The 24,294-nt window shown below is 33.6% G+C and overlaps 2 protein-coding genes across 3 annotated transcripts; both read right to left on the reverse strand.

Annotated features, from left to right (window-relative positions):
* Nucleotides 1-428: 428 nt before the first annotated feature.
* LOC115451924 (NADH-ubiquinone oxidoreductase 49 kDa subunit) lies at nt 429-2,031 on the reverse strand. The gene has a single exon (XM_030180337.2). It carries the CDS (start codon nt 1,928-1,930, stop codon nt 548-550), a length of 1,383 nt encoding a protein of 460 aa, XP_030036197.2. The 5' UTR covers nt 1,931-2,031; the 3' UTR covers nt 429-547.
* An 816-nt stretch (nt 2,032-2,847) lies between these two features.
* On the reverse strand, nt 2,848-23,963 carry LOC115451919 (large neutral amino acids transporter small subunit 2). Of its 2 annotated transcripts, XM_037441883.1 has the most exons (8): nt 23,396-23,963; nt 20,183-20,481; nt 13,653-13,778; nt 12,063-12,204; nt 8,635-8,758; nt 7,377-7,577; nt 7,066-7,215; nt 2,848-3,111 (listed from the first exon to the last, which is right to left on the reverse strand). In XM_037441883.1, the coding sequence occupies exons 1-8, from the start codon at nt 23,536-23,538 to the stop codon at nt 3,091-3,093; spliced, it is 1,206 nt and encodes a 401-aa protein (XP_037297780.1). In that variant the 5' UTR covers nt 23,539-23,963; the 3' UTR covers nt 2,848-3,090. The 2 variants fall into 2 exon arrangements, with proteins under 2 accessions (XP_037297780.1, XP_030036193.1); XM_030180333.2 differs by lacking the exon at nt 2,848-3,111 and having other exon boundaries at nt 5,755-7,215; nt 23,396-23,538.
* Between the last annotated feature and the right edge of the window lie 331 nt (nt 23,964-24,294).

Raw genomic sequence — 24,294 nt, forward strand, 5'->3', positions numbered from 1 at the left:
ATGCTTGTCATTGTTCTGAGCGTAGAATACAATTTTGTCTTATTCTATAAATTTACATTCATTATTAAAAGTGCCATCTGTTGCCGAAAAGCTTTACTATTTCTGTGTAACGATTTGGTGTGAAAATCTAGTTTACCGACAATTTTTTTCGCTACGGTAACGACCTACAAGATTCTATTGAATTTAATTTTCACTCGAATACAATTGAATTAATGATATTTAAGTATAATGTATTTGCGTGTAACATTATTGATTTGTGCTAATAAGAACATTCGTTCATGAAAAAGGGGTTTGCTTGGTCGATCCACTCATTCTGTAGACACAATTATCTGGAGCGTGTCAGTGTCATGTACTTTATAAGTAGGCACCTACGTTAATTATATTTATTGCTATACAATTTCATTATAGAGGCAATAATAAACAATAAATAAATTCGTACTTATTTATTTTTCAAGATTCTTTAGGATTATAACATTTACTTTTCGCGAAATTAGCATACACCTGTATCTACGTCCTTATACAAAAATTGTAAGCAACGATTTTATTATCATCGATCAACATCTCCAAAAACGATGTCAACCGTAGCAATAAGAATCGAAATATCTGCAAGCATTAAACCTTTGCCTAGCACTGAAACACCCAATATATGTGTATAAGAACTAGATTTTAAGAATACACGGTACGGCTTAGACGTGCCGTCTGCCACCATATACAATCCTAATTCACCTTTGGGAGCTTCGATCGACGTATATGTCGCACCAGGAGGAACTGGATATCCCTCAGAACATAATTTGAAATGGTGTATGAGAGACTCCATTGAAGTCTTCATCTCTTTGCGAGAAGGCAGAGATATTTTTGAATCATCTGTCTTAATTTCTCCTTCCGGCATCGTATTTAAAACCTGATTTAATATTCTCAAGGACTGACGCATCTCTTGTAAACGGAGAAGATGACGGTCGTAACTATCACCAAAAGTGCCAACAGGTACATCGAAATCATATAAATCATAATTATCATAGGGTAGAGCGACTCTCAAATCCCATTTTACTCCAGTACTACGTAACAAAGGACCGGTGAATCCTAAGCTTAGCGCTTCGTGAGCAGTCACAGTACCTATCCCAGCTGTTCTCGCATAATACAACCTGTTTCCAGAAACAAGGTCTTCGGTTTCATCAAAACGTTCTGCCAGCTTCATACAAAACTCATGAACGTCATCGAGAAAGCCTATCGGTATATCTTGAGAAACGCCACCAGGACGAATATATGCGCAATGAACTCGGGCACCGCAAAGTCTTTCGAATAATTCATAGATTTTTTCTCTTTCTTCGCACATCCAGAAAAATGGTGTAATACCACCCGCATCAAGTACAGTGCCGGACACATTAAGCATATGATTTGCCAGACGTGATAATTCACTACATAGAACACGAATTGCCTTAGCTCTAGGTGGTGCATCGATATTTAGCAGATTTTCGACGGCAAGTGCAAACCCAGTTTCATTAGCCAAAGTAGAAACGTAATCGAGACGATCCATGAACGGCAAACTTTGATTATAATGTTTATGTTCCATTAATTTTTCCGTAGCTCTATGTAAAAATCCTATGTGAGGGTCTGCTCTGACAACAGTTTCTCCGTCCAGCTCGAGTATAAGACGTAACACGCCATGAGCAGCGGGGTGTTGCGGCCCGAAGTTTATCCACATATTTTTAATTTTGCGCTCTACAGGTCTTATTTGCGAATTGTAGTACATCTTATAATATTTATTTGTTTCTGAAGTGGGATACATTACGGGGCCACTGAACTGCTTTACATATTCTGCATCAGGATACCATCTATGTCCTTGCAGAGGTGCTTGTATAGATAAATACCGAATGTGACAAAGCAGTTTTAACGAAGTTCTTCCTAGCAAACGCATTTTTAAAATATTCATGTCTTTATATTCATGTAATGTTTCAAAAGTTAATGAAAATTGTTTTATTTTTGACACAATATAATTTTTTTTTAATGACGTTTAATCTGGCCGTATTTAAGGTTGTATACAAGGTTCATTTAAAACAAAGCGGTCGTATTTATACACCACCATTTTTTTGTCGCGGGCGAAAACCGCGTTATTGTTACCACCACTTGAATAGTGAGTGGAATGTTTATATTGGTTTCACCGGTCTTACGGTCCAATGTCTATTTATACACCACCTAGTCTAATGTTGTTTGATAATATAAAATTTATTTTCACCTTAAAAATTGCATAAATTCTCTATCATTTTCGCATATTATATCGACAGGAAATAATGGATTGGTGACATGCATTAATCATATCACGATAATTAGGTATGTGATACGATAACTGTTCCCCTTCCGGCGTTATAAGTAAGTGAACGGGGGATCTCCCGAAGGGCAAAATTACGGCATAACATTTTGTTCGCCTCCCCTTGGTTCCCCTGAGGAGTGTACGGTCAGGTATAAAAGTGTATGAGTGCGGTGAGTTGAGTGCGCGTTCGCAATAATTAGTAGTGTTTTTTATTAAAGAAGGATAGCGTTCATAATTAGCACTTATATTGTTGAGGCTAAGTTACAATTGGAGGATTACCCTCTGGCAAAACTAGGAACACGGTTATATACATTTATTTCACTTTATTTTATTAATAGTGTCTTCCCACTCCTATGGAATAAGCGCATAAGTGTGTACAAATTGTGTTTAAAAAACTTAGTAGGTAGATACTTATAAATATACCATTATCCATTCGCGGTATCTTCTCTTATAGGTAGTGTTTGTACCTAGATAGCTACATACATAGACATCTATCTCAAAAAATGGAATGTCGCATGGAAAAATACACATCACATTAAAATATTTTATTTTTTAAATAGAGGGTACATTGTCATATACGTACCTAATCACATTATTAAATGTTGTACATATATATATTACTTATTTTCACGATATACAGCACCGTCTATGATTATTTAAAACAAGTTACAAGTGTTTTATATGAATTCCTTATTACAATATAAATCACACTTAGGCACTTGTCACATACCCGACGAGGAAACGAAGTAGGTACTATCGACTATTTTCACGCCCAAGAAACGTTACATAGATATGGATTTTATCTGAAAACAAAAAATATACTTATTATGTATAAATAGTTAATCGGTGAGTGCTTACTCTGTTTGCGGGAACTTTCTCTCCACGAGTTTGCCGCAGTGACAGAAGTTATCAAAGATAATACTCGCTGAGCAACGCTCGCGGGGAACTCCCAGCGGTCATTCTCTACTATAGAGCGTATAATCGCCCTTGGCAGTTGCACACTTGCTTCTCTATGCTCGCTAACTCGTTTCGAGCTCTACTCGCTGCTTGTTCATGATCGACGATAAGACAAATGACTTAAGCTCCACGATAGCCTAGTTTTGGAAACAGTCTGCAGAATCTCCGCAGATTCAAAACCCAAGCTACCCATTTGTGAATTTTCGAAGTAACGTGTATATTTACCAATTATCATCGTTCGAAAACATCGTGGGAACATATAATATCTGACAATTCTTCATAAGAATTTCGAGATTATGTGAAGTCAACCTGCACTAGGCTAACGTGCTGGACTAAGTTCTTAACCCCTATCAGCAGTAAGAGTCTCGTGCTGAGCACGGTGCAATATATAATACAGAGATGGTATTATTATGATATTATAAGTTTGGGTATTTTCTTTTTATAAGTTATCGCTAGTTACTATAGAAAGACGCACACAGATGGAAGCGGGCTGTATGAAGTTTCCACTTCGTCCCCATCTGGAATAACATTTGTGCACGCACTTATACAGTCATAGTGGTAATTATTTATTATTAAATAGGATAACAGTACATAACTAATTTTGTTCTCTACTTTTTTAAAGTTTTTTTTTATATCCTTGCTTTTTTCGAAATACCGATAACTAAGTATTTTATTTTTTGTAATAACGTGACCAGATTTTAGGTATCTTAAGTTGATTTAAGACCATTAATCTACGATTTTATGAAACCGTATCGATCTTTGATACACTCTAAAATATACTACATAAATATATGATTAATTCAAAATAATAATTCATTTCACTATTTTATGTTATTTATTTAATAAAAACAAATCAAAATTAAAAAGAAACAGTAATTATTAACTGCAATCGTTCATACACTTAACTAAATTAATTTATACAAACACCCTTTTTCTGGTTTAATATAATAAAAAAAGAAAAAAATGATTTTGTTTAGAATTTTAAATTAGAAGTTGTGCGGTTACTTTGTACCTGTAATCTAGGTGTTTTACTGTGAGCATCATCGTATTGTGTTAATTTGAACTAAGGTTAAAATGTTGCCAATAATTGCGTTTCGTGTTTTTTTAATTCCACTACCTAATTTACGAGTTTAAATATTTTCTTTGACTTGGATACCTCATCATTACAATTGTAACTACAAGATACAAACACATTAACACCTTGAATATTATCTACAGTATCGATCATCATCACTGCAAATTGTGCTCTCATACATTAATGGGTTACATGGCACAGTTAACAAATTAAGTAGGTATTTCAATTTAGCTAATATTATTAACATAATTTATAAATATTTTCTTACCTACATATCTAAATAAAAAATATTTTTTTCTACAAATCACCATCAGTTATAATTTTTTTTTTCTTTAAGTATATCAAATTATGTATATTTATCTCAACTTAGTTACAATAACGACATACAACTCTGTCAATATTAAAAATGTATACAAAACAGTAGCAAAATAAAAAAATATAAAATATATGTTAGCTTAGGTACAATAGTGTGTTCGGGAATGTTCATTGCTTAATTAATTACAGTCGCATATATATAATGTCGAAGGATTTAAATATATAACGTATATGACCACAGTCCATAATCACTTATTAAAAACCATAATATCCAAAATATATATTTTCTATAAATAGTATGTTACTGAGCTCTCTACAAAAGCATGGCTACGATAAGTCGTAATACAGTAGTCGTAATCCATAATTACATTAATGTGTGTGCGATAAATATTGAGCCCATAGGTAATAAGGATGAAAATTGAGTAAGTAAATTATGTAGATACCTAAGTAGTAGGTAAGTATAATGTTTTCTTATGTTTACGCGAATGTTAGACATTAAAATTAAACTACTTTTCGGATTATATCGCGGTTTTTTATATTTTAGTTTCACGGGATCACGGGGGGGGGGGGGGCATGAAGGCTGCAAAGTCTTCGAAACGTCGGGAGAAAACTAAAATATAAAAAACCGCGATAAAATCCGAAAAGTAGTTTAATTTTAATAGTAGGTAGTTATATACAGTCTTACTTATAAAAATTTCGCAAAGATATGCTTAGTTAAAAAACAAATTTACTCGATCAGCTGAAGTCAAAACCCGCCATCTTGCCTCTTAATTAGGTTTAAAATAGAAACCGGCGTTGTTTTTGATAGCTATTTAAACAATTCTTAACCACCTCTTAACGCCAAAACAAGTTTATAACTAAGACTGTATATGTTGGTACTGACCTACATTTATTGTAATTAAATTAGTTATGGTTCAATGCGTTACATTTCATGGATTTTATGCATTTGTATGAAAACATGTTGAATGTTGATATCAGTCTTGACCACTTCTGTGTCGATGATTTGTGAATTGTGATACTAAGGTAGCGTAATGTAATTAAACGAGTAGAGTTCGCAGAAACCGAACAGATTTTCCACGCTTCATTCTCATTCATTCTCTTTCACAATTCATTCTCAATCACATAAATACAACTCAACTCCAAAATATAACGAAGCCTTAAATGAGCCATTGGGACAAACATACAGTCTTACTTATAAAATTTCGCAAAGCTATGCTTAGTTGAAACACAAATTTACTCGATCAGCTGTAAGTCAGAACCCGCCATCTTGTCTCTGAATTAGGTTTAAACTAGGAACCGGTGATATTTTTGACAGCTATTTAAACAATTATTAACCACCTCTTAACGGTAAGATAAGTTAATAAGTAAGACTGATAATGTCACATTATGTGCTATCAGCTTTATTACACTATGAATAGTTCGAGTTGGACCAATTTTAATAAATCATCTAGTTATTCACCCACATTATCATACCTTAAAATAATAGTAAAGTATTAAAAAAACTTCAATACTGACATTTCAAATTAGTCTTATATCTAATACATACATAACTTTTCTTTGCCTATACGTGTATATACCTACAAAACGTTATAAATTATGTGAGTAGTATATTATAACCTTTTACATTGTATTTTTCTGTCGGTTAATATTAAATTGCATTATCTAATAACATAGATTTGAGGAAAATACACTCATATAGTGTGTAAATATAAAAAGGTTAAATATTCTTTAGGTACTTATTCGGATCACATTTGAGTTTATATGTGCATCACAAGAATTATATCTGATCTTATTTTTTAATAATATGTTATTTTTTTTTAATTCCTTAGCTCTTGAACTTATTATAAAAACAAGTTATAAATAAATAAATGTTATTATGATGACTCTCAATATTGACCTCTCAACCTCGGTAGAATCCGAATCAATAACACTTGTTTACATATTGAACATTGTAGCCAATTATATAGCAAAAATACGTTCATCTTAAACGTGTGTGTAAAAGGTTCCACCGGTTGGACACTAATTTAATTTAATTACAGCAATACATAAAAACACTTATAAATTAGTAAAACTTACAATTTTGGTCGATAGTAACACATGTCCAACCCAAATAAGTGAAGTAATACAGGCATTAAATTTTCCAATTTGCCAATGTTTAATTATCTGCCAATTTTTCCGTAGAATCTACATACATGCACGAACAAGCCTTCTGTAGGAACCTCAAGACGCAGCCAGAGATAGTGTGGTAACTCTCAGGTTTGCTCTGCCACTTCACACAAACGTAATACACTGGTATGCCAGAAAGTAATATCGCTATACCTATAATGGTGTCTTGTGGCTGTTTAATTGCAGGAATTATAACTAAACAAGCGATGGCGATGAGGAAAACGTATGGTATCACAATATTGACCTTGATGGGTCGAGGTATATCAGGTTTCGTGCGTCGCAGCCACAACATGCCCACTACAGATGCACCGACGGACAACCATAATATTTGCGAGTAGTAATTGATGAGATCATATACGTTGCTCGTCGTAAGCATGAGGAGGGAGAACAGGCACTGAAGTGGAAAAACACATTTCATTTTATTAATCACATTCATTTAACATTACAGCTCTAAACAGATATGGAATTTATGTCTTTACTTTCAAAGTAGAGTTTAAAAAGCAATATAATGCAATTCAATATGTATTAATCTGTATGTAGGTCAAAATTACTTACAGTAAAAATAAGAGACGGAATAGGTGTCTGTTTGTCGACATGGAAGAGCGAGAAGAAGGCAGGCATGTGTCCCTCTTGAGCACCGGTAGCGAACAGTCGTGCCGAAGTGAATAGGACGCCATTAACTCCACCGAATGTCGACAATGCGACGAACACGGGGATCACCCAGCTCCAGCGACCAAAAAGACGATCTCCAAATATCTGCAACGCGCAAGTACGCAATTCTAGAAGGATTCCTAACCTTAGTACCAGTCACTTCATTCAATTATTATAAACGAATACTATAGATATATTAATATCGCCTGGCGCGGTAGGTGCAATTAATTAAGGTGGGAAAAACAAAAATGATACGTAAATGTACTCGTGTATGCGTATCATTTACGTAAATATAAAAGGTTATTGAACATTGATAGAGACTAGAAACATTACACTGTACATGTAAGATTTATTTTTACTTAGCATATCAGGCTGCTACTATTTTAAAGTTATTGTAAAAGCACTAGGAAATAAAATTAAAAACACTTATCATATATACCAAATATAGTCAAATCAAATTTATAATTAGTCTATATGCATCAATGATTGATAGATTTTTCAGAAATAATATTATAAATAAACTAAATGGCGCTGACCTCTGCCTCTCCCCAAGGACGAACTAAACATCGTCGTATCAGTGTATTGTGAATTTTTCAAGTGGCCATGGATGTCAAATACAGAAACTATAAGAAATACCCAAAAAACCTCAAAGGAAACTCGGTAAAAAGCTATTATTAACAGGCCTGTTCTAAACTAAACCTAAACTGCTGTGAAGGAACTGTTGTGTTTCGTATGGTACCTAATATTTCCAGTCGGCCAAGAACCCCTGTTGCTTTCTGTACACATAAGTATTTTACTTTTAGGGTCGCAGCGCCTCCATGAGTTCTAGTATGGGTTTTCAGAGGCAATTTATTTTACTCAATTTATATGTCACTATAGCGCTTTCGGGGAGGCCTATGTTCAGCAGTGGACAGCTGTAGGCTGATGATGATGATGATGATGTCACTCTTAATTATTACATCAATTGAATAATATTTCCAGTCCAGGACTGTAATTAATTCAACTACACGATTTCCAGAACATTATTAATTGAAATGTTTTTGTCGTCAATGGTAGATACCTATATAAGTATTAAACGTAAACATAAGTACAAAAATCTCCTATTAAAATTAAAAAAAATCTCAAACTCACTTCAAAGCCTGTAAAAATATAGGTTACTCACCACAGCAACAGCGGGGTTAGACATCATTTCCATTTTGGACACGACCGCAAAGTAGGCCAAGTTCGCCATCACGTAGATAATGGTGACCATGGGCAACGCGATCCATATTGCACGCGGCAAATTTCTGAAACACGTTTATGTCACGTAATCTTATATCGCTTATTAGGCCCGTAAATGGCACACATTACTGGCCAAACTTGCCGACATTGTGATATGGATGCCATGTTAAAATTATTAATACTATTTCTATAAAAGAGAGCCAAATCATGTTACGTAATTGAAAACTTGGTATCAGTATGGATATGAAATTATTATGACTAGATACCTATTTTTATATAAGTACTTAGTAAGTTATATTTTCAGGCATCCGCATTTAGCGCGACAAATTAACATCATTAGACCATTAAAGATCATTAACCTATTAAGGAGCAGATTAATATTATCCCCGAAAAATGTACAAGGGGTTTTTATTTCAAACAATTATTTTTGATGCGGACTATGATACGGAATAAGAGACTATGTGCTACGTGCTAGCATGTTTGTCGATAAGTCTATCATACCATATTTAAAAGATGTGGATATTTATAATTTAATTGGTCTAGTTTGAACTACAAAAACATTAAATACTTATTCCATTTCTTTTAACACACATTTCTCCGGGAGCCTCTAACTTACCTATACAAATTTAATATTTATTTTGTAAGATTAAAGGGTATATAAAGAAAAAATACATATGATCTTTTTTATGAACATTATTAAAATAAACAAGCAGAAAAAGAAGATTAATGTCATAGTAAAGAGTAAAATAAATGGCGAATGTACAAAATTACAAATATTGGCTTGCGGCCAGTGCATAAACTTTATTAAGAAATAAAGCAATCATTTCTTCTAGTTGAACAAACTTCGCAGGGATTGATCGTGTTCTTTGATTGCTGAATTAATGGAAATAAATGAATAAAACATGCAATAAGTGAAGTAAGGATAGATGGTAAGGGTGCGTCGGCGTAGTCAGACTCAGGACTCTAGATAACAGTAATATATATTAAAGGACTGCGCACAGTGAGGAATCTGAGACAACAGCAACACTGACTGCTACGTAATATAGTATTCAGTTTTGCTTCAGAATATAAAGGAATTTATATATCAGCTGCGATCTCAGCTGATATTTACAGTAAAAGTCATATAGAAAAGTGCCCCCGTGTATAGTAGGATTTCAAACTAACCTTTTTTTTATACATGGCCTCGGTAGTATGATTATTATATAGACATAAAGCTCAACTGTACTGATATAATTATCATCTTTCATTCATGCGTTAAGAAAATTACCATATAAATAAAATGCCTAGGTACTTAACGATATAGGTATGTATATATCTTCTTTGATTGTAGCCTTTACGGTGATTGTACTAGCAGTAAGTTTCTCAATGAATTAAAATAAAATAAAATAGGCATAGATTAAGTAGGGGCTTGATTTTTTTCTTCAAAACAAAGTATTCGCATGGATAAATTTAAACCAACTTATAAGCAAATATAGGGCATCTCCCGCGCGTGCAATATGCAGCGAATACCCTCTAAGATTTATGTATGGGAGTTTGCATAAAAGACGTTTATTAATTAAAAAAAATATAAGGTCACATGATACAAATATTCTTTTTTAAAAAAACGCCGGTCTCAGGCTGACCAAATAAGGTAATACCACTCTGTAGTTTATGTTAAGTACCGATAAAATGTATATCGACATTCGACAGTAAAATACCGACTTAAATCTGAAATTTTTAAAAGCAAATGATAGAAGTACGTGTCAATACATTATCTATATCAATAATTTATGTACTTTATATTCAAAAAAGTTACAGTAACTTTCACGTGCCAGTTCTTCTTTCGCGGAAACTGTCCACCCTAATGTGAACCATTAATAGACAGGCAAGGAATAAATTAATAATAATAATAATATCAGCCCTGTATTATATACTTGCCCACTGCTGAGCACGGACCTCCTCTACTACTGAGAGGGATTAGGCCTTTAGTCCACCACGCTGGCCTAGTGCGGGTTGGTAGACTTCACACACCTTCGAAATTCCTATAGAGAACTTCTCAGATGTGCAGGTTTCCTCATGATGTTTTCCTTCACCGTTAAAGTGAGCGATAAATTCACAAAGAATACACACATAATTTTTTAGAAAAGTCAGAAGTGTGTGCCCTTGGGATTTGAACCTGCGGACATTCGTCTTGGCAGTCCGTTCCACACCCAACTAGGCTATCGCCGCTTGAATAAATTACTTATAACTATTTATGCTCTATCTAATATTATTGCTATTGATGCTGTATTTGATGAATCTGACTTAATGGCCATAGTATACTAAAAAAATCTTTATAACACCACAACTTAAATTCATTTTAGCTGATTGAGACAATTATTATGAAATGATTCATAAGAAATACCTAGTTGAGTATCCGACAAAGACCGAATCGTTTAAATTCTTTTTCAAATACTCGAAGCTTCTAAGGCGCTTAAGGTCTATTTGTAGTACTCTCGTGGGAACTAGTTCCAATAGATTTCTGTTTTAAACTATTCTGCAAGTCCATGTCATTACAATAGTAAATCGCCAGTCTTGACACAAATACGTGTATTCATTGTAAGTGTTTTAAATGACGCAATGTGTTTCTTGGATTGCGTGTACTTATATAACACGAAACCAATAAAGGTTCAAACACTTTCTTTTTATCGTAAAATAATGACTGAAGAGAACTTTTATACGTGCCTTGGAGTAATGGTGCTAGTTATTGTGTAAGGAAAGCGTCTTCGTTTTTAAACGATCAGTATAAGGCCCGCAACATCCGATCCGATCGGATGCTGGCTACTAATTCTTATTAATATTCGAGCATCGTATTTTATAGGGTTTTTACACCAGGCCGAAGACAGGGTAAAATGACGCATATTGGAGGAGGTCTATGTCCAGCAGTGGACAAAGATATAGGCTGATGATGATGATGACACCATGCTTCTAGTCATAAGAACTTATCATACCTACTTTTAGACGAATGTGTGATGTCACGTTGTGTCGCGTTGTGGAAAAATACGCCTAAATGCCTTCCGGGTGCAGGTATAAGTTATAAAACGCTTTGTAAGGATCAATAACTTGCCTATACTTCACGTCTACACAAAAGGTGATAATTTAGATAGAAATAAAGAATTTAGTTATTTTATGACGCAGTTCCGAATTTTTACCACGCCGCGACCCAATTGTGAACAAGTCTTTTAGGTAGACCTGAAGGCATAACTCTCGGAAACGGTACCAGTCAAAGAAAGCGTTTGTTTATAATGTATCATTCAACAAACGTTTGTTCTCGGGTCTGTGTTTGTGGCAACTGGCGTATTATGTGTTTGCTATTCTGCCAGTACGGAAATAAATTATTTTAATACTTACTTGTACGGATCTTGTAATTCCTCAGTCACAAAATTTAAGTAGTTCCATCCTCCAAAAGCAAATAAGCCAGAATAGAAAGCGAGCGCTATGTTGCCAGCGCTGTACTCCCCTTCAAACGCATTGTCAAAATTCGATGTGTTTCCTGAAACAAATTTATATATTATTATAAATTATAAATTAAAACGTTGCCACAATTAGGACGAGTTCAATAGTTTTATTTTATATCTATTAAGAATAGATCAATTATGTTCGGGAGTTTATTTTTTCTTAGAAAGAGGATGTTCTTATTGCAATGGACGTTTTTTCTTTGTATCAATAATGAATAATATTGATTTAACAATCGCCAATAGACGCACATCAATAGGCCACACGCCTATTTTTATAACCTTGCTTATTCGGAACTATACTGTGACGAACACGAATGATATAAGCGCCTGTACACATTGAAACAGTATTGTGTTGTAAATTGCACTTAAAATTAAGTATTATTTCGATTGTGTTATAACAAGTAAGTCAAAAATGCGATACGCTATTATGAAGGCAAAGATAATTTTACTTCTTTTGATATCATCGACTCATGCTCCTGGACTATACGGCCACGATTATCAGTTTATTTATAAAGGATCATAAATAATGAAGAACGTTTCCATTGACAATTGTATTGACATTGTACGTTGTAGTAAAATAACCGTTATCGATAAATAATTTATGTGCAAATCATAAGGCTTACGATATACACTGCGGTAGGCCGAATAATGTTGTGTTGCAAAAGGAATGAGATTGTTTTACATTCAGACGTACTAGCGCGGCAGATTGCTTATTCTCAAAATATCACATAGTAATCAACTTATGCGTAGGTAGTTAACGCTATATTGCTGAACACTACCTTTTTCTTTACTCTTGTAATTATTTCTATATATACAGGTCTATGTGCTTTCATGCTTTACTCAAAGATTGTTACTCAGTGATGTTAGTTCTAAAACCGTTTTATAGCTTCGATGTCGTGTTTTATACTTTTAAATTTAGCCTAGTCTAAAGATTTTACGATAAAAATGTATTAAAATAAACTTTATTACTTTTATCGCGCTAACAAAAATACATTTTATCTCAAGAATGATGCGTGTATAAATCTAGAATTATAAATGAATAGATACTTCATTTAACTTTAGTAGTACAATATTGATACAATGATGAACAATAAAGGCCGTAATATGTCACAAAGATTCCTTTGAACTTAACTTATCTATTCATTCGTTTGTTAAATGAGTCACTTGTATGTAATAAATCTATTTGATGCTTCCAATGTCTGCTTCTACGAACTATGGCGCGCGATAATTTCTTACTTCAGTAACTAATATTAGATATCAGTGCGAATTTTTATGCAAACGGTGCGATACTTGTGAAGTCTCTGAACTAATTTGGATAATATTTGACTTATAGATACATAGATCATATTAAGCCTGAAAACCACATTATGCTACTTTTATCCCGGAAAAATACCTACCTACGTACACCGTTGAACTTTTTTTGCGGGTGAAGTCACAAGCAAAACCTCGTACATATGAATGATTGCTTATTGAAGATACTCACCGATACAAATGTAATATATGCCAGCAATGATGATGACGATCAGCGCTAGCAGCTTGGATGTGGTGAAAACGTCTTGGATGCGCATAGTCCATCGCACGCTCAGACAGTTGATAGCCGTCAAAATACCTGCGTGATAAGCAATTATCTTAAGATACTATTAAACATGAGATAATAAACTTATAAAATCCCATTCATTATCGAAAAAGTACCTATATAGGTAATTATACATTTAACGCTTGTATACTAAATGTCTCCAATCAAGACCATCGTGAAACTACGAAGGAGTCTTCAAAAACCGAATCTACTGACAGCAATTAAAGAAGAACGAATAACCAAGAAACAGTAGCGTAGCTTGCCATAGAGAAGCACCATATCTAAAATTTGTCGGGGGCCCTTTAGGGCAGTGCGAACATTTGGGCGCCTTCTTAGTTTAATGTAGGGATGGGCCAAGAGGGGCCCCAAAGCTCGGGGGCCCCGTATCACTGATACGTCTGATACAACGGCAGCTACGACCCTGCCTAGAAAGTATCACGAATATAATCATCTTTATTATCGCACCTCTATTGCGACTTTACCCACTAAAATCAATATATTACAAACAGCCTATGAAACAATAAAAAAAAGTACACTATACAGTGAGGAGCCATTCAAATACTTAATGTCTGAACAATAAGTTACTCCAGCCTTTATAAACGGGATCCAATAAAATAAAGAATAGAAATTATAATATATAATGGACGTAATAATTATCTAAAATTCTGACTACAAACAACAATAATAATTTCTTATGTTTATGCGAATGTTAGACATCGAAATAAAAATATTTTTCAGAATTTATCGCAGTTTTTTATATTATATAATATTTCTCCCGACGCTTCAAAGACTTCGCAGCCTTAATAGTCACAGGGCGGACTAGCCAGGAAAAATAGTGCTATTTCGATACCTACATAATATTCAGTTATTTTGGAATCTTTATCAAATAGTGAGACACCACTGAAACATTTAAGACTAAATAAAACTTAAGAATGTTACGATAAAATAAAGAATAGAATATATCATAACAAAAGAACTGGTACTTAATTGTCTCAATACTTAGAAAGTTTACAAAGCACAGTCTTATCACTAAAAGCCTTCGAGAGTTTACTCACTAAAAGCAATCCATTCCAGACAGCCTATGTATGAAAGAATAATAAAACTGCAGTAATAATTAGATAGCTGTGTAAAGAAGGTAAAATATTACATATTATTATGAATATAAAAATAAAATGACAGTATTATATACATTTTAGTGGGTTTTCTAATAATAAAAATAATCAATAAAGTTTTAATAGCACGTAACGAATTTTTTAACAAAAACCATAACAACAACAAAAAAATTAATGTCATTCAACCTTGCACGCATCTTATTTTTTTTTTTTTTTTATTATTTGCATCTAGTCTGCTACATATAAAAAATACTTATATTACTTTTTGTCCATTGTGTTTAATGGAATGTCCACTGAACACTATAATTTTTTTTTATTTCTGTAAAATACAAATTTTTGATTACCTCACTGAAAGCAATAATTCAATAACAATAAATAGGTATTGCTTGTACACAGACTTCATATTTAAATTAGGTATAATCTTAGTATAATATATGAAATGAAACCAGCGATAGCAGAATTTCGACACTATATAGTCCAAATAGAGTTGAAAATAACACACAAGACAAATATTTGTTGCGGATGTCATCGTAATACGACCTCGTGCAATTTTATTGCTTCTCGCAAGATATTTTCAACTCTGTTAAAATTGTATAAGACTCAAAATATGATATTAGCGGTAGTAATATTCACGCGTACTTTTCCACCACCTCTCCCAAAAAGCGAAACGAAAAACGAATTGCTAAGTTTATAAACATAGGCCGATATTATATTTTATGGAATATGAGTATGTTTTAAAATATCAATATAAAGAGAATAACGTTTAGAGCGACATAGTCGTAATATACGGCAAAGCTACTTAACAAAGGATTAAAAAAAATAATAAATATATTTAATACCATTAAAACTAGGTTTCTACTGTAACGATACCAGCTGGGAAGGTAGAGTCGAGGCCCTTTAAATTTTAAGAGAAATTGTAACAACTTGGTTGAATTATAAATTGTCCCAGGACCGTGAAGGCTGCAAAGAATTCGAAACGTCTGTAGTAAAAATATAAACAACATTATCGCGAACAAATCCGTAATGTAGGTTTATTTCAATGTCAAACATTCACGTCAACATAAAAATCAATAATAAGTATTAAATATATTCAAATTTTTCCCAGATAATAAAACACGCAATTATAGTATCGGTCACGCAAACGCGTAACAATAAAAACTTGTTAAATAATCACACCAATTACTCGCATACGTGATGCTCGCATAGGTTTAATCCAGTTAAATTAATTTATTTGCATATGTGTCAGGAAAATAACAGTGTCGTGGTCTATTGTTTAATGACAATTCATTCTTAAATAGAGTGAATTCCCCCGTTACAAGTAATTAGGTTAAGTGGAACTTTCCGTTCACGTCGACTGGAGACGCAGTACAATCAGCGAATTGACGGATATCAATACTTTTCATTGTGAAGGTAGATGGAAGATGCCATTAATCACAATTTATAATGATAACAAATGTTGTGACTTGTGAACTTTTAATATAAAATCTAATGGTAAACGGATATGTGGAATTGGTGATAACAAAAAAATGACACATTCATGCGAAATCAATAATGTTAAAACTAGAGTTTCCTCATTCTTATGTTACACTTAAATAGGTCCGCCTTAATATTGTATACTTAATTAAATAGCATAAAACGAAGAGAATTCATGTTAGTGTTGATCTCTCCCGTTAATTTTTCCAAAGTAAACATTTCGCAAGCGTCCTTGGCGTATATCCTTGGCGTATATCGGAGTAACTTCAATGAACTACGAAAAATGGGGAATTCGAAGTAATTGCTGTTTGAACTAACAGGCTTGTGTTAGCTCTATCTGTATCTATTTAGTTATCTCTACGTCTAAACACAACCTAATTTGAGTTACATAAATAAAATATTTTAATAGGTATAATAATTGTTAATAAACAGTATAAACTACAAATATCTGCCTCTTGTTAAATCGGGAAATCCCTATTTCCTTCTCAGAAATAAATTAATACTCTTAGGTCTTACATATTTCCTGGAAATCGTAAATGCGTGAATTTTATAAATGTAATAATAAAAAGAGAATTTGATTTTCTAAAAAGAAGCTACGAAATATAATAGTAATTTGTTATTTTTTACTATTAAACTAACTTAGGTCAAGTAACTTAATAATATATTCCAGGCTGATGACAAATCGAAGCAAATAATACATAGTAGCCCTGTAGCTAGACCTGCAAAACGCATTAGGCCGTAAATAAAAAAGATTTTACAGGGAACACGTTTTAATGAATGTTATTATTTTGCTAAATATTTAAAGTATGTTTTAAACTATGTTATTACTAATATATATATTTTAAAACATAGTAAATTGAAAAATCCTACTCCTATTAATATTATAAATACGAAAGTTTGTGATGATAGATGTATGCATATATGTATGTTCTTCTTTCACGAAAACACTACTGGACGGTTTTGGGTGAAACTTTACAGTAATATTGGTTATACGTTAAAATAATACACAGGCTACAATTTATTATGATTTTCTGTAATTTAGTAATAATACATTGATACATATCAAATAAAACGGATAAAATGTATATTGGAAAACACGCCGGCGAAGCCGCCAGCGAAAGCTAGTGTTATATATTTACCAAAAGATTAATATTCATTATATCGGACCTTTTAAAATCGTAGTTTTTCATTAACGAACGAATGCGTGGGAGACATTGAAATCGAGGAGTACATCTATAAATACTCCGATAAACAGAACTATTAAAATTACTCTTCGTAATTACAGCTTCCCTAGTTACATGTTTGTTGATACTGTGGCAATGACATTTGACAATCTACGTGTAAACTACATAGTATTATTATTATACCTTACTTACCTAAAAAGCAACAAAAGTCTAAATAGTTCTTTTCACCTGACCCAATGTTGTATCCATGAAGTAAATATTATTAGGAGTAAATCAAGTTAATACTATAATTCTAAATATATTTTAATGTAAAGATCATATTCTGGTCATACGTACCGTACGTATACTTATAGCTTATACAATATCCGTTTGCAAGGGCCAGGTTACCTATCAGTAAAAGATGTTTTAAATTAAACCGGTAGTGTCACAGATTAATTAACGCCTGCATACAAACTCAGTACCTAACACAAAACATAATAATATAAGTATAATTAACACCATTCATGTTACAAAAGGAAGTAAAACGATGATTGGAAAATCAATTAAAGTGACACAAAACCATGATTAATAATCTCATGCGGAAATTTATATGCACTATACGCATATTCAACTTAACTGAGGATTTCATATAAACAAGCTTTTATATATGAACGTGTTGAGGTGTTAAGTCTCAAGTAAGGAATAATATGCTGATAATAATATTACGTAGGAAAATACATGTATTAATAATTATCTCTACTCAGCGAACAGGGTTAAAGTGATAGACCTATCACATCATCCGGCCAAATCCTGGTAAATTATATATCCATTAGATGCACCTATTTTTTTTTTCAAGGAGAAAGATAGTAAAGAATTATTTACAGTATCATAATTATGACCGGGTCTTGCTAGCCGGGTGATCACCTTGGCACGCTTGCTTCGAATGCTCGGCTTACGCATTATGTAGGTACATACATTTAATACATACATACATAACATCACGCATTTTATCCCCGAAGGGGTATGCAGAGGCGCAACTAGGGCACCCACTTTTCGCCAAGTATGTTCCGTCCCATGATGTGATAGGGGGCGAGCCTATCGCCATATCGGGCACAAATTCCAGACTCCGGGCTGATACTGAGCAGAAAAACCCAAATATCACTTTGCCCGACCCGGGATTCGAACCCAGGACCTCAGAGCGCTATTGTACCGGACGTGCAATACAACTACGCCACCGAGGCAATATTAATCCCAAACCTTATATTATGTATTTAGGTTTTTTTAGCTATAAACGAAATTACCCATTTGCTAGTTTTCATGATCTAACACTAACCGCTTTAAGTGTTTGTGTTCTTTAATTATGGGTACAAGAAAAAGAAAACAGAAGCAAAAGTGTTTTATGTACTGATAGACGTGGAAGAACTTCCGTCCACGACAAAGTATTTTTATCGACCACCGTCGACCATCGTCACTATCTCAGAACAGATACGACGTTGTTAATTATGGAATCATGTTATGTAGGAAACAATAGGTACCGTCTTTCTGGCCGTTTGTTTCAGTAAAACCGAAAATTGTGGATCGCGGTACTATAAATTTGTTCGATGTTACATGTATTCTATAAGTTATTAGTGGGTATAAGAGACTTTCCAAGCCAAAAGCGCAATATTTGGAATTACATTCCCGCCTACGGACATTATCCGCTTTTCGTAAATCTATTTTCGTTTAGACGTAATCATGTGACGAAAACACTGTGATGGTAACTGCGAATTATAGACACACTAACACAGGATATGCAGAGGTGCGGTTCTGCCTACCTTTTCATTCATCAGTTGCGACTGATACGTCCACTTTTCACTGTGAGTACTTCGTCCCATGATGTCATAGGGAAAGAATCTAGTGCCATATGGGTACAAATTCCAGACTCCGAGCATATATTGAGTAAAAAAACCAATAGCACTTTGCCTAAGTCGAGGAACGAACCCAAGACCTTAGCATTGCAATCGTACCCTAATACAACTATGCAACAAGGCAGTTAATACGAATACGAACTATATACAGTGTAATGAGTATTCCGATAAAGAATAGGTACGATTTCTCTCAGAATAATATTATGCAAACTTATATCAACACTACCTTTTGATAAATACTGTTCTTGACGTACAAAAAAGTTGTACACGGTTACATTAGCGCACGAAAAAATTGCCATTTCATACATTCTCGTAACAGACTAAACACCACACCGCCATTGTTTACAGTTTTGCATTAGTAACTACACATAAAAAAAATAATTCTGTTTTGAAACGTAAAAACTGACTGTTCATACGGACCTGTTAACAATTTTATAGTGTGACCTGAATTTGCAAAAAGCAGATAAATATTAACGAAAGAACTAGAGCTTTCTAGAATCATTTCATAGTTATTATTATGTAACACAACACAAAATCCACAACTCCCTAAACACAAGTAAATATGTACGTAAACTTTGCTTTGTTTAACTGTTAAAATTTACACCCAATCATTTACGGAAGAAAGTCGACGGGTGTAAATGGTAGAAAGTCAAATCGAAAGTATACAAGTGACTTGAGTTACACCATTAATTCATTATGGAAAAGTTTATGCCCTTTCAAATTTCTAATTATAACCGGTGTGTATAAAGGGCCACTTGTTAAATGAAATTATTTATACTTACACAAACAGACTGCAGCCAGCAATCTGACCGCATTCTGCGGTGGATCACATTCGGGGAAAAATGGCTTTACGACATAGTTGCCGAAGGTTAGTGCCACTATGGCCTGTGTGGTTGGTCTGATGATTAAGAGAGCGATCCATAACCTCAAAAAAGCTGGTAAAGGCCCAAATGCCGTGTAGATATAGGCGTAGTCGCCACCAGACCTAGTAATCGACGTGCCCAGCTCGGCATAACAAAGAGCTCCCAGGGTTGACAGGAGACCACACACCAACCATATTATTAGAGATGCAGCTACAGATCTGAAACAAGAAATTATTATATAAACATATATTTACGCACCGCGTATTGTAATAAAATAATCCAGGTATGGTCTGGTAGGGCAAAAACTGTACCGTGATTTTATAGATCGGGATCTCTATCCCGATACTCTTATCGGAGTTCCTCCTAAGTTACAGTAGTTACTTAGCAACGCATTCCGCAGCATTTCTATAATATGAATTAATGTTGGTACATAAGAAAAACTATGAACTATATTTTTTTTAAAGGATAAATTAATTGCATGAACTATGTCACTCCAAGAATTAATGTAGGTAACAAGGTAGAGCGGTGTTAGATACGGAACGCTTATTCATTCTCTTGGCGCTGCAGCACTTATTATACGATTATTTAATCCACTATCTAGGTAAGGCTACTAAACTGCATAGATGCTTATAATACCACAAGATAACATGCATCGCAGAGGACTATATCACTTCAATGTATTTAAATATGCAACATTATACTTATCCATGACCCTAAATTTTATAAAATCCGACCCTTCAGAAATACAAAATACTTAAATAATTGTTCAAAGGTATCTCATCCGAGATCATACAAATTACATCTGTAGTTGATAATTGGGTAATCCTTATTTTTTTATTATTTTTAATAATTTAATTGTTCTAAAACTCTTTCATGTAATTCCGATCAATATTACGTTTACCCATTTAAACCGATAAAAAATAGGCTCCTATTTTGTGAAGTTGCATTACGCAATGTAAAACATAAACAAAAGAAACGTAGCAACTAGCATTTAGTAAGTAGGTGAATGTCCTCTCCTCAATACTGATTACGAACTGGATTCATGACCGCATAATATTTGTGTTGATTTTATATCGTATTCGATACAACCTTGGCCCGTTGTTTCGCTAATCTAAGTAAACGTTCCCTGATCTACTACCGCCAGCGCTGCCATTTAGAACGGTTAATTGAGTTTATTGAGTGACAGCTGGGCTCTATCTTGTTATAAAATATCTTTTATTCCTAACGTACATAAATATAGAGTTGTAGTTACTACAAAACCGTGGTAGTTACCTAAGCAAGATAAGTTCAAGAATTTGTACTATTAATCATCTTCAGCTTTTGGGAATCCAATTCTGAAAAAGAACGCACCTAAAGATTTCCATAACAAAATGATGGAACTGTTTGACTATGAGATAGTGACGATTATAGTAAAAGCTAAGTATATATTTAAATTATCATTATTATTAAGGGTTTTATTAATTAAATACAAGAGATTTATTTTTCAATGTAACATTTGTTTTACAACAATTAAATTCTCTAGTTTAATATAACATAATTAATATTTAAATGTAGGAATGTCATATTGAGCACTAGGTAACTATGACGGTAACAATTAAAATCACTGATACAGGTAGAGGTCATTACATTATCTTAAGATAATCCTGTACACTTCCTTATAGTACGTAGACATTAGAGATTTTATTTATGATACAAAATATAACTTATTTACGAAAAGCATGATACTGCCTTTTGATTCGTAATTTTGATAAAATTTTGAACTTAGTATGGGACGTTCTGTGGTCAAACGACTGTCGAATTTAAAAGTATATTTATAACACATTATACATCAATTTTATTTTTCTGCTCTACTTGATATAAACATTATTTACTCTAAATTAATCCTCCATGCGGGCAATCAACTAATAAAAGAGTACCTTTGTACTCTTAATCTAATTTATATGTAAATATTTGAAGAAAAACCTTTGTTTTTCTTCAAATATTTACATATAAATTTAATTTCATACTTGACTATAATATTCCGATGACACTTGGAAAATCGGAATTTACGTCCTACAACCTACATGGGATTTTAACTCATTAGCCGTCAAACGTACTACCATAACAAGATTCAAATAGTCGTAATTTGAGTAAGTTTTAATCTAGATTACAAGTTTAAAAATAGTTTAATGTCCAATACTAATTTACGAACCTATTCCCAGTGTGCAGCTACTATTTAAAATTTCTTTATTTCCTTCCGTTTTATAAACACGTAAGTTGTAAAAATTATAATTAAATATTATTAATTGTAATTAAATTATAATTAATTTTCAATCTGACCCAGTCGGGAAAAGCATATTCCTACGCCCTTATAAGAGAGTTTAAATACAACCATTTCAATTGACTGTAGCAATCTATAGTCGAGCGAAACAGTTACGAAGGGGTCCAGATAGTAAACTTGACCCATTTTGAGGTTACTTCGTACCGCTTCAATGTGTGTACGCAATTACGGGTCTCCTTAAATTAGAACGACAGGTTCCTATTATTATAAAGCGTCCGCAACAATAGCTGCAATTAATAACATAACAAGGATCAGTTTGCTGGTTTACGTATCGGATCTATGTATTGCATCTTTTACAAGAAGTGTATAAATACAATGTATTTATTTCTTAGGGAGAACGGCATAATACTGACACTTGTCAAGTTTATTTTTATTATAGGTATCTAGGCGGCAGTACTTTAACCAGCTACCAATATTTCCCAAAGCTTTAGTTAAAATCTAAAACTCTATAATTTAGTGATTTGTTTATAAAAAGATACCTTATACACCATTGGTTAGATTTTTAAAAAAAGGGCATACATATTTATAGTCTATGTACAGGATATTATATTTTATTTCGGAAAAGTTCACTAGCATTCAAGCGTACCTGCTAGCAAAAGGTAATAAAATAACAAATAAAAAGTAGTTAAAGCCGTGGGACTACACGAATTGCATCGTTATTTTTAGTCTCGTGTAATTCTTTACTATTATTATGAATCTTAGAGAGAGGTATTTTTATAATCTACCTCCTATATAATAGTATATTATAATAAACAATTTTTTCTCAAAGAACTATCAATTTCAAAAAGGCGGGAAACAGGAGAAACACTTACCCAGTATACAAATAAACTCCAGTTGGAGAAATAAATATTCCAGAACCAATAATTGTTCCTATAATTATTCCCACACCATTAAACAAGGTTATTTTGCGTTTTAAAACAACTTTCCCATTTACAGCTTGCGAATCTTCACCCATTCCGCAAAAAATCAATCGCGTTCGCCGGCAAACGCAACGCACGTGGGCAAATACGCGCGAGTTGATGCCGCTCTAGACTCTACAGCGCGGCCACAGTACCGGAGTGGACGCTACGAAATGTCTCACACAACTGAATCACTTGTTACCATTTTTATGATCTGTGAAACTTGGATAGGCTGACTACTGGGTGACGTCAGGCACAGCGAACTACCGACGCGAATCACTCGAGCACACTGCTCAGCCGTTACTGCGCATGTGGTTTCCGAGATTGTAAGCGACATGCGTGGAACAGCGCGTATAGAAGACGCCGTTCCCGTGTTGGATAGAGACACTCAGACCTCGATGCAGGAGCTCGTGACAGAGACGGCGAAACGTTTTGCCGAAGTTGAACTCAGTGCAGCCGGCAAATTTAAACGTCTACCTGCTCGGCGACAGCGGGACATCGTAAATTTCAACGTGAATTCCTTCAAACATTATTTTTGTTATTCGTATATTACGTACACTTATTGTACATAGGAAATACATATATGAATTATTATATAAATCTAAATGAATATTTACAGATCACACGAAAAGATTGCACTTTACACACACTTCCTAAAATACTTTAAGCTATCTAACCTAGTCCTAAAGCAAAAAAAGAAAAATATAAGTAGATACATACTCTTAAGTTGGCTAAGTGGATCGATAGTATAAAATAATGAACATTGTTGAGTTTTATCAAAGTTTTGTTGTCTTATCTAATGTTTATTTAAG

This window comes from Manduca sexta, chromosome 23, assembly GCF_014839805.1.
Source record: "Manduca sexta isolate Smith_Timp_Sample1 chromosome 23, JHU_Msex_v1.0, whole genome shotgun sequence".
Taxonomy (NCBI): domain Eukaryota; kingdom Metazoa; phylum Arthropoda; class Insecta; order Lepidoptera; family Sphingidae; genus Manduca; species Manduca sexta.

Excerpts from the sequence above, each read along its gene's own strand:
- LOC115451924 (XM_030180337.2), bottom strand. The coding sequence starts at position 1,930 with ATGAATATTTTAAAAATGCGTTTGCTAGGAAGAACTTCGTTAAAACTG.
- LOC115451919 (XM_030180333.2), bottom strand. The coding sequence starts at position 23,538 with ATGGGTGAAGATTCGCAAGCTGTAAATGGGAAAGTTGTTTTAAAACGC. Across the intron at positions 12,205-13,652 it reads CATATATTACATTTGTATCG|GAAACACATCGAATTTTGAC; the intron begins GTGAGTATCTTC and ends AATTTGTTTCAG. Across the intron at positions 8,759-12,062 it reads GAATTACAAGATCCGTACAA|AAATTTGCCGCGTGCAATAT; the intron begins GTAAGTATTAAA and ends AACGTGTTTCAG.